At 44.0% G+C, this 12,222-nt stretch overlaps 1 protein-coding gene across 1 annotated transcript in view; it reads right to left on the minus strand.

The window, feature by feature from the left end:
* LOC140481489 (ras-related protein Rab-38-like) overlaps positions 1–11,931 on the minus strand; it is a 79,238-nt gene extending 67,307 nt beyond the window's left edge. Inside the window, exon 1 of the mRNA XM_072577756.1 lies at positions 11,607–11,931. Coding sequence (XP_072433857.1) covers positions 11,607–11,808 — 202 coding nt within the window. The 5' untranslated portion in view covers positions 11,809–11,931. The remainder of the gene's footprint in view (positions 1–11,606) is intronic.
* Between the last annotated feature and the right edge of the window lie 291 nt (positions 11,932–12,222).

Here is a 12,222-nt window from a genome sequence, read left to right on the forward strand (position 1 = left end):
GCACGAGGTGGCGCCAATGCAGTCATCAATATAGCGGAGGAAGAGATGGGGAGTGGTGCCGGTGTAATTACGGAAGATCAACTGCTCTACGTAGCCAACAAAGAGACAGGCATAGCTGGGGCCCATAAGTGTGCCCATGGCTACCCCTTTGGTCTGGAGAAAGTGGGAGGATTCAAAGGAGAAATTCTTAAGGGTGAGGACCAGTTCGGCCAAACGAATGAGAGTGTCGGTGGAAGGGTACTGTTGGGACGTCTGGAGAGGAAAAAACGGAGGGCTTGGAGGCCCTGGTCATGGCAGATGGAGGTGTAGAGGGATTGGATATCCATGGTGAGGATGAGGCGTTGGGGGCCAGGGAAACAGAAGTCTTGGAGGAGGTGGAGGGCGTGGGTGGTGTCTCGAACGTATGTGGGGAGTTCCTGGACTAGGGGGGATAGAACAGTGTCGAGGAAGGTAGAGATGAGTTCAGTGGGGCAGGAGCATGCTGAGACAATGGGTCAGCCAGGGTGGTCAGGCTTGTGGATCTTGGGAAGGAGGTAGAACCGGGCAGTGCGGGGTTCTCGGACTATGAGGTTGGAAGCTGTGGGTGGGAGATCTCCTGAGGTGATGAGGTTCTATATGATCTGGGAGATGATGGTTTGGTGATTAGATTAGATTAGATTACTTACAGTGTGGAAACAGGCCCTTCGGCCCAACAAGTCCACACCGCCCCGCCGAAGCGTAACCCACCCATACATCTACATCTACCCCTTACCTAACACTACGGGCAATTTAGCATGGCCAATTCACCTGACCTGCACATCTTTGGACTGTGGGAGGAAACCGGAGCACCCGGAGGAAACCCACGCAGACACGGGGAGAACGTGCAAACTCCACACAGTCAGTTGCCTGAGGCGGGAATTGAACCCGGGTCTCTGGTGCCGCGAGGCAGCAGTGCTAACCACTGTGCCACCGTGCCGCCCACAGGGCGAGGGGGTGGGGTCATGGTCAAGGGGGCAGTAGGTGTTCTCGAGTTGACGTTTGGCTTCAGCACTGTAGAGGTCAGTGCACCAGACTACCACTGCGCCCCCTTTATCCGCTGGCTTGACGGTGAGGTTGGGATTGGAGCAGAGGGATTGGAGGGCTGTGCGTTGTAAGGGTGAGAGGTTGGAGTGGGGGAGGGAGGTAGACAGGTTGAGGCGGTTAATGTCCCAGCGGCAGTTGGAAATGAAGAGGTCGAGGGCAGGTAATAGGCCAGCGTGGGGTGTCCAAGTGGATGCAGTGTATTGGAGGTGGGTGAAGGGGTCCTCGGAAGGTGGGCGGGAGTCCTGATTGTGAAAGTAAGCTCGGAGGCGGAGGCGACAGAAAAATTGAAGCGTGGACGGAGGGGGATGAAGGGGAGTCCTTTGCTGAGGACTGATCGTTCGTCCTCAGTGAGGGGGAGGTCTGGAGGGATGGTGAAAACTCGGCAGGGCTGGGAGCTGGGATCTGGTGTGGGTGTAGAGCTGGGAGTGGGGGTGGAACCTGTAACTGGAGTGGGTATGATGGTGGGGGGAATGGGGGTGGAGTCATGAGCAGGGGTAGTGTTCCCCTTGGGGTTCTGGGGGGTGGGGATAGTGACAATGGGGTCTGTGGGGGGCATGTCAGCAGAATGCAGGTGAGTGGCGCTGATGGGGGCGGAAGTGGTGGTGACCACGGCAGTAGGGGTGGCGGAAGTCACTGAGCATGTGGCATCAGTGATGATGTGAGGGGCAGAAGTGATGTCAGGTGTGATGCATGAGGAATTGTGAGGGGTGGAAGTGTCCATGATGGGGACGGAAGTGACATAATCAATCAGAGTGGGGGTGGTAGCTGCATCAGCCGAATGGCTAATGGTGGAATAGGTTCCGAGGCCAGGGGAATCTTCTGGAATGTTTGAGGAGTGCTGGTTATGGAGGTGGGTGGATAAAAGTTTGTTGTACTTACAGTTTTTGATGTTTGAGATGGAATTGAAATACTGTTTGTTGAGAGTATGAATTCTCCTGAGGATGTAGTACTGAGTGGGAAAGACCAATAAATTTGTTAGGAGGTTTACTATTGGTGAGGGCTTAACTGACTTGGTAAGTGTCAGGGAACCAGAAAATAACCAAAAGGAATTGCAATGAGATCAGAGTTGAGTGTGGTATAACAGCATGAAATTAGAAACATTCTGACAATTGCGGGAACCAGACTAAGGGATGTAACAAAAGTGATAAAGGATTTATTGAGTGTATGGTTGTCAATTTTTTTTAATGTAACAAATTAAGTTGATGAGCTGTAATACAAATGGTCAAATGATATTTTGACATGGTTACAGTTACAGAGACATGGCTGAAGCAAGGTCAGGAATGGATTCTTAATACTGGATACCAAGTACTGACGAAATTAGAGAAATGAAGAAAAGAGAATACAATAATATTGTTTAACAATAATACTGCAGTTCTCAAAACAGAAAGGATATAACAGTTCTAAAACTGGATCTGTTTTTCTGGAATTAAGAAGTTTAAGGAAAGCTGTTATATTTCTCCATATATTTGAATATATAGTTCCAAACAAATGGAGGGACTAATACATTTTTGGGAAACTTCAAAGGCATGTAATAAAATGGAGTCATAATATCAGAAGGCATACAGAAGGAAAAACGTAGTACTAATGGTAGGCAATTAGATCGAAGAAAGCATGTCTATGTCCATATCTAACAAGACTTTGGTAAAATTTAGGCTTGGACTGATAATTAGACGAGCAATGACTATTTCCTACAATAAATAATTTAACCATCTCCTTGTAATATTCAATGACATTACTATTGCTAAACTTCCCACTAACAACATCTTGAGGGGTTATCATTGAGCAGAAACTGAACTGGGCCAGCCATAAAAATACTGTGGATATAGGAGCAGATCAGAAGTTTAGCAAGCAACTCCCCTAACTCCCCACGGCCAGCACACCACCTGCAAGGCCATAATTCAAGAATATGGTAGAATATTCTTGACTTGCCTGGAGTAGTCCAGCTCTAAAAAATCACAAGAACCTCAACAACACTGAGAATAAATTAGTCTGCTTCACTGGGACCTCATCCAGCTCCATTAACTATACCTCTGATACAGAGTAGCATTGAGCACCATATATACAACTAGGCAAGGCTCCTCAGATATTATCTTCCAAATCAAAGAAGTTGATTACCTAAAGCAACTGGCTTATTTTTATTCATTCATGGAATATGAGTGTCACTGACTGGCCCAGCATTTATTGTCCATCATTAGCTACCCTTGACAAGGTGGTGGGGGTGGTGAATGTCCTGTTTCAACAGCTGCAGTCCACTTGGTGAAGGTACACCCACAATCCCAATAGGGAGGGGTTCCAGGATTTTGACCTAATGACATTGAAGGAATGGTGATATATTTCCAAGTCAAGATAGTGAGTGGCTTGGAAGAGAACGTAGCTGCTATCCTTGTCCTTCTAGCTGGAAGTGGTCATGGGTTTTGAAGATATTGTCCAAACAGCCTTGGTGAATTCCTAGTGCAACTTGTAGATGGTACATATTGCTGCTTTGGTGGTGGAGAGAGTGGAACATCAAGTTCCCCTTCAATCTATATACCATCCTGACTCGGAATTATATCAGTGCTCCTTCAGTGTTGCCAAGTCAAAATCCTGAAACTCCCTCCCCAACATAATGGTGGATGTACTTGAGCAACAGTTCATGAAGGTACTTCACCATCTTTCCAAAAGTAAATATGGATAGATAACATGCTTAGTCAGAGATACCCAAATTTTGTGAAAAAATAAGAAAAATACAGAAACTTTTGATACATGCACAGGAGAACTTTCTTGATTAATATGTCTCTAATCTAACAGACAGGAAGCAGTGTTGGGTGTGGATGTTGGAAATTAAGTAGTTCAAGTGAAATATGTTATGGCAGGAGATCTTCTAACAATTTAGTTTAAGCTCATAATGAAAAAAGACCCAAAATGTCAAACATATAAGTACAGAACTAGGGAGAGGCTAATCTTGATGATATAAGAAAAGGCCTAGCATGAGTAGACAATATATGTAGGGATTCCATGATATCTATGATCTCCTTCTAGTCTTTTGCCCCTTACCTTAAATCTATGCTTCCACACCATTGATCACTCCACCAAGCGGAACTACTTGTTCCTCTCTATTCCATGTCTGACCCTCATAATTTTATACATTTCAACCATGACCGCTCTCAATCTCTTCTGCTCTAAGGAAAATAACCCCAGTCTGTCCAATCTCTTCATAACTAAAACAGTCCAGATCAGGCAACATCCGGGTAAATTTGCACTGCAGCTTCTCCAGTGCAATCAAAACCTTCTTATAATGTGGATTTTGGAACTGCACACAATAACCTAGTTGTTGCCTAACGAACATTTTATAAGTTCCAGCAAAATCTCCCTGCTCTTAAAATCTATGGCTCAACTAATAAACAAAGAAGAACCCAGAAGAAAGGACAATACTGCACAGGAACGGGCTTTCGGCCCTCCAAGCCTGTATTGACACCTTCCATACCAAAACCATACTAAAACAGATTTCACTTACAGGATCCATATCTCTCTATTCCCTTCCTCTGCATTGGTCCAGGTGTTTCTTGAATGCTGCAATTGTGTCTTCCTCTGGCAGCACCTTCGAGGCACTCACCATTCTTTGTGTGAAAACTTGCCTCTCACATCTCTTTTAAATATCACTCCTCCCACACATTAAACCTGTGTTGCCTAGTAAAAGATGCCTTCACCCTAGGAAAAAGCCCCATTCATTCCACTCTATCCAATCTTATAAACTTCTATCAGGTCACTCATCAATCTCCTGCATTCCAGTGAAAACAAACCTAGTCTATCCAACCTTTCTTCATAGCTAAAATACCCCATACCAAGCATCATTCTGACAAACCTTTCTGTACCCTCTCCAAAGCATTCACTTCTTTCTGGTAATGTGTTGATTAGACTGCAATATTCCAAGTGCATCCTAAGTAAAGTTCTATAAAGCTGCAACATAACTTGTCTATCTTGATACTCAATGCCCCTTCCAATGAAGGCAAGCATACTATAGGCCTTTTTTACAACCTTATCAATCTGCGCTGCCACCCAGATCCCTCTGCAGATCAATACTCTTAAGGATTCTGCCATTCACTGTTCCCTTCACAGGGAACCTGATGAAGGGCTTCTGCCCAAAATATCGATTCTCCTGCTCCTCACATGCTGCCTGAAGTGCTGTGCTTTTCCAGCACTACACTCTCAACACTGTATAGTTGCCACCTGTATTTGAACTTCCAAAATGCACCACCTCACATTTGTCTGGATTAAACTTCATCACCATTTTTGTGCCCCGGCTCCAACTGATCTATATGCTACTGTATCCTCTGACAATCCTCCTCATTATCCACAACTCCACCAATTTTTGTATCATCTGCAAACTTACTAATTACACCAGCCACTTCTTCCTCCAAATGATTTATGTAGACTATGAACAGCAGAGGTCCCAGCACTGATCCCTGTGGAACACTACTAGTCACAACGCTCCACTCCGAAAAGCATTCTTCCACTTCTACCCTGTCTTCTATGACAAAGCCAGTTCTTGCCAGCTCACCCCGATACCATTTGACTTCACTTTTTGTACCAGTTTACCATGTGAGACCTTGTCAAAGGCTTTACTGAAGTCCATGTAGACAACATCAACTGATTTTCCCTCATCAATCATCTTTGTCATCTCCTCAAAAAACTTGATCAGATTAGTTAGACACAACCTCTCCAGCACAATCCATGCTGTCTATTTTTAATAAGTCCATTTGTTTCTAAATGTGTACAGATCTTGTCCCCTAGAATCTTTTCCAATAATTTCCCTGCCACCTACGTGAGGCTTACGGGCCTGTAATTTCATAGATTATCTCTGCTACCCTTCTTCAACAATGGGACAACACTGGCTATTCTTCAGTTCTCTGGGACCTCACCTGTGCCTAAAGAGGATACAAAGACATCTGCCAATGTCCCAGCAATTTGTTCTCTTGCCTCCTCAATATTCTGGGATAGATACCATCAGGACCTGGGGACTTATTATCTTTTATACTTTTAAGGTGGCCAATACCTCTTCCTTTTTAATAGCAACACAGCCTTGAAATTTGAAACTCCCTTTCCTGAGATCATCCTCTGATTCCTTTTCTTTGGTGAATACTGACACAAAGTATTCATTTAGGATCTCACCTACCTCTTCTGGCTATACACATAGATTCCCTTCCTTATCCTTCAGTGGCCAACCGTTTCCTGGCTACCCTCTTGTTTGTTATATATGTATAAAAAACCTTGGGATTCTCATTAATTCTGTTTATTAATGAGTACCATTACCCCTTTAGCTCTTCTAATTCCTTGTTTAAGTTCTTTTCTACATTCCTTTTATACTTCCAGGGCTTTGTCAATTCCCATGGTCCTAGACCTTACTTTTGCTTTTTTTTCCGTTTTGACCAAGGTCATAACATCCCTGGTCATCCAAGGTTCACGTAACTTGCCATACCTATCCTTCATTCTCACAGGAATGTGTCACTCCTGAACTCTTATCAAATATTCCCACATGTCTGATGTGGGTTTACCCTGAAAAGAACACCTCCAATCAAAATTCTCCAGTTTCTGTCTAACATTGTTGTCGTTCATCTTTCCCCAATTTAACACCTTCACCCAAGGTTTCTGTCCTATCCATGACCGACTTAAAACTCATGGTATTATGGTCACATCTCCTAAAATGCTCCCCCACTGCAACTTCACTCACCTGGCTAGGCTTATTTCCCAAAACCAGGTCCAGTATAATCTCTTCCCTGGTTGGGTTGTTTACATATTGTGTCAAGACACCGTCCTGAATGGTCCTTTCAAATTCTGCCTCATCTAAGCTCCGAGCATGAAGTGAGTCTCAGTCAATACAGAAGTTAAAATCACCCACAGCAACGCTGCTGGTTTTACATCTTTCCTAAATCTGTCTAAACATTTTCTCCTCTATCTCCTGCTGGCTATTGTGAGGCTGTGTAGCAAAGCCCCAGCATTGTGAGTTCACCTTTCCTATTCCTGAGTTCTACCTATTTTGCCTCACTGCACGAGTCCGCTGATATACCAACCCTCAGTTCAGCTGTGAGATGCTAATTTACCAGTAAATGCAACTCTCCCATCCTTTTCTATCACACCTGAAACATCTAAAACCTGGCTGTCTGTCCTGTCCATCTTTCAGCCAAATATCCAAAATTGCAATAATGTCTTAGTTTCAAGTACGCCAAATCTCTAAGTTCATCTACCTTGCCTATTACACCTCTCACATTGAAACACATATATTTCAGACTATCTCCACTGTTCTTTTCAGCAGCATTTCCCTGCCTGTTCTTGTTCTTAGTCCTGTTTGCATTGATTCTACCACTTCCTCAATTCCTGCATCTACTGCCCTACTTTTCTGGTTCCCATCTTACTGCACACTAGATTAAATCCTGCCAAATCACTCTAACGAGTACCTCCCCAAGGACATCAGTCCTGGTCCTGGTCAGGTATAACTGTCCACTTTGTACAGATCCCATCTCCCCCAGAACTAGTCCCAATGCCCCATGAATTTGAAATCCTCCCTCTCACACCATCTTTTCAGCCATGTGTTCATCCTATATAACCTGCTGTTTCTACTCTGACTAGTTCATGACGCTAGTGGTAATCCTGAGATAGCTATCTTTGAGGTCTTATACTTGAATTGTTTTCCTAGTTCTGTATATTCTGCTTTTAAGACCTCATCCTTTTTTCTTATCTATGTTGCTAGTACCGATGTGTACCACAACCACTGGGTGTTTGCCCTCACCCTCGAGAATGACCTGCAACCGTCTGAGACATTCAGGACTGTAGCACAATGGAGGCAATGCACCATTCTGGACACTTGTTTCCTACCACACACATGCCCTATCTATTCCCCTTATAATTGAATCCCCTATTAGTATCACATTTCTATTCCTACTCCTCCCTCCCTCTGCAGCAGAACCAACCATGGTGCGATGAATTTGGCTACTGCTGTCATCCCCTGAGAGGCCATTCCCCTCAACAGTATCCAAAATGGTATATCTTTTTTGCAGGGGAATTGCCACAGGAGATTCCTGCCCTGCCTGCTTAGCCGTCCTGCTCTGCCTGGTGGTCACCCATTCCCTTCCTGCCTATAAAGTCTGAGTCTGTGGTGTGACCACCTCTCTATATATGCTATCCACAATACTCTCCACTTCACAAATGTGCCACAGTATCCTTAATAAAGGCAAGTATACCATGTGAAAAGAAAACTAAGAATGCTGGAAATCAGAAATAAAAACAAACATTGCTGGCAAAACTTAGCAGATCTGGCAGCGTCTGTGGAGAGAAAGCAGAATTAGTGTGAGCCTTCTCAGAACTGATTGCAGTTGGGGAAAGGTTGGTATATATGCTAAAGAAGGGGTGGGGGGAGATGGGAAGAGTAAACAATAGGTGGAGCTGGAGCCCAGAGAGACAGAAAAAAGGTCAGGCAGACAAAAAAATAGGTGAAGGTCACCCTGGGAGAATGAATAGCTGCTAATGGGGCCCATCGGTGGCTGACAATGGGTTGTTTGTGATAGCAGCCAATGTGATGACAAGGTCTGATGTGTGGGTTGGGCTAAGGACATGGGAAAAAGGTGCTCAAGCCCTGAAAGTGCTAAACTCTATATTGAGTTCAAAAGACTGCAGGGTTTCCAAGCAGACAATGGGGTGTTGCTTTTCCAGCTTGCACTGAGCTGTACTGGAGCACTGCAGCAAGTCTGACACAGAGATGTTGGTTAGGAAACACGGTGGTCTGTTGAAACAGCAAGCGATTGGAAGCTCAGGGTCATTTTTGCAGATAGAACATAAGTGTTGTGCAAAGCAGTCGCCCTTTCTGCGCTTCGTCTCCCTAGTGTAAAGAAGACGACATTGCGAGCAGCAAATACAGTAGACTAGATTCAGTGAAGTGCAACTAAATCGTTGCTTCACCTGGAAGGTATGTCTGGGGCTTTAGATAATCAAGAGGGAGGAAGTAAGTGGGCAGATGTTACACATTCTGCAATTCATGGGAAAGTGCTGTGGCGGTGTGGGGAGATGTTGGAAGTGGAGGAGAAGTGGTCCAGAGTGTCCCAGAGGGAATAGTCCCTGCAGAAGGTTGAAAAGAGAGGGAAGAGGAATATGTGTTTGGTGACAGCATTCCACTGGAGATGACAGAAATGGCAGCTAATGATTCTTTGGATGTGGACGATGGTGGGATGCTAGTTGAGGGCGAGAGGGACAGAAGAGAGGAGTTGAAGACCAAACTGCAGGAGGTGATTTGGACATGTCTGACAGCTCTATCAAACAGTGTGGGGAGTCCTTGGTTGAGGAAGAAGGTGGACATTTCGGAATGCCAACTTCAACAAGGGGTCTTATTGGAACAGATACGACAGAGACTGAAAAACTGGAAGTATGGAATAGAGTCTTTACGGGAAGCAGGATATGAGGGTGTATAGCCAAGGTAACTGTGGGAGTCAGTGAGTACATAGTGGATATTGGATGGACAGCCTGTCCTCAGAAATGGAAACAGATGTCAAGGAAGTGAAGAGTCAGAAATGGACCAGGTGAAGGAGACAGCAGGGTGGATATTGGGAGCAATATTGATAAACATTTCCAATTCTGGACAAGAGAAGAAAGTAGCACCAATGATGTTATCAATGTACTGGAGGAATGGTTGTGGATGGGAGCTACAGTATGACTGGAACAAAGAATGTTCCTTGCACGCAACAAAGCAATAGGCGTTACTGGGGCCCATGTGGATACCCATGGCCACCCTTTTGACCTGAAGAAAATAGGAGGAGTTAAAGGATAATTTGTTCAAAGTGAGGATAAGCTTCGCTGGGCAGAGTATAACATGTGCCTTCTTAACTATTTTATCCAGTCATCCTGATTCCTTAAAGGACCATTGTACATGCACACCACAGTCCTTGTGATCCTTAGTGCTTCCCTTGCTATATTTGTTTTGTCCACGAGCATCTTCTCACATTTATCAGAATTTAATTCCATTCGTCACTGATCAGCCAATCTGACCAGCCTCTTGTAGTCCAAGGCTATCCCTCTCATTCTTCACAATCCCACCTTTTTCATATTGTCTGCAAACTTGGTGATCAACCCTCCTGCATTCAAATCTAAATGATCTATATAAACCACAAACTGTAAGGACCCCACTGGACACAGACTTCCAGTCGGAAAAACACCCGTCAGCCATGTCCCTCTACTTCCCACCACTCAACCAATTGCAGATCCAATTTGCCAAATTTTCTGGGATTCCATGGGCTCTTTGCTTTCAATCTCTGGTTAAATTGCAGATGGAATTGTAGCTGTTGATCACAGCATGCTCAATCTCTGCATCACTTAATGTCTGACGTGAGACTTCCTTCTGAAATTGGTCTTTGCCCCTACTTTACTTTATGCAAGAGGCCTAATGCTTATTGCCAGCAACACAGAAACATTTGGCACATCATGTTAACTGATATGATGTTTGCAGTATTTCAGGCACCCCTGGAGGCAGGGACAGAGCCTTCAAAATTGAATGTTTTCTGGAAGTACTATATTGGGAAGGTGGCAGAATTAGGTCAGTATTCATCTTTGTGGTTCAAAAGACTAAAGTTCACCTGCTCCTCAGAAAATAATGCATTCAAACATAAAACATCACACCAATCTGAAAAGATGTGGATAATGCAGCAAGATGAAACTTCCACATCTTTAAACAGATTTTCTCAAATTCTGCAAATATTGAAATCATTTCACTTCCCTGAATGCTTACAAATAAAGATCACATTTCTGCAAGTTCATTTTTTTGGGAATTGTACGCGATTCAAAAAAAAGTCATTTGGTATGTTGGTCCAAATTTGAATCATATGATGTAGCAACACATGACTTCCACACACCACTTCTTACTGAGGACAGAACTGCGCCCTTGTTTGTCTTTAGAAGTAATAAAACGCGTCTTGATCATATCGATTGACCCTACTTTACGTAACAGAACACGTAACGAGAAAGACACCGGACCGTCATGTTAGTGGAACATTAAGTTTACACTAATACACTGGTCAAATACAAATTTTCACATTTACATGTCCACATTACATACAGTTTCTCAAGTTTAGATCGATTAGCATAACTATAGCTTAGTGAGTAGTTCGGATGGTTCCACAATCCTAATTTTATCCTAATTTTAAATTCACCAGAGAAGAACCATCTTCTGCACTCGTGATTATCTACAAACATATACAGCAGATTTATTTCTCTTCTCTCGCTCTCTCTCTCTCTGGAAGAATTGAGAGCCGCTAAAGTAGTCTCTCCAAACAGTTAAGGCAAATTGACTTTTAACTAACTAATGACTTCAATGTGCAATATCCAAGTGAAATTACGGTCCAATCAATAGTGTAGCAGTAGTTGCCTCACGCTACTTTAAATTCACGCATTAACATTCCGAATACATGCCTGTGCAGCTGCAAACCCATTGTGCAACCACACACGAGATTGTTTCTTAGCAACTATTACTCTCTGTAGTTTCTTCACTCGAAACAACAGCCTGTTGGGAATGACTAACAAAATCTTACCCGCTATGTCCCATAACTGCAGTCGAACTACAGTCTCCGAGTCCCAGTTAAGTACTTTAAGAGCGAAATCCACGCCAATCGTAGCTCGGTAATGTTGGGAAAAGTTTTGATGTACGTAACGCTTGATAATACTGGTCTTTCCTACACCCAGATCACCGATGACTAATATTTTATAGAGGTGCTCGGTCTGGCTTTTCTGCATTTTCGAAGTTGCTGGTTCATAACCCGTCCTGTACTGTCCTTTCAATGAGGTTATTGCAGCCGTGCCAAGATAGCAACGCCCCTCGCCCAGGCTGACAGCACGATGGGGAATGTTCGGCGAATGTGTGAATACGTGCCATCCCACTGACAAGTCTCCCACTACCAGCCCCCCCGTCCGCATCGACACTCAGTTATGCAACTGCTAACATAGTGAACACACAGCAGTGGTATAAGATACTTTTATTGCACTCAAACTTTTCTCTCTTACTTTCCGGTATTCTACAATGGATTTTTCCCCCCCAGCTGTCAGAAAATCTAAGGGTTATGACCCAAAGCATGTGATTTAATAAGTTTATTATAAGTTGGCACTGCAAGCAACAGAAGCAATGCGAGAAGGAATGTGTTTAAGATCAAG

Source organism: Chiloscyllium punctatum, chromosome 9 (genome assembly GCF_047496795.1).
Source record: "Chiloscyllium punctatum isolate Juve2018m chromosome 9, sChiPun1.3, whole genome shotgun sequence".
Lineage (NCBI taxonomy): Eukaryota > Metazoa > Chordata > Chondrichthyes > Orectolobiformes > Hemiscylliidae > Chiloscyllium > Chiloscyllium punctatum.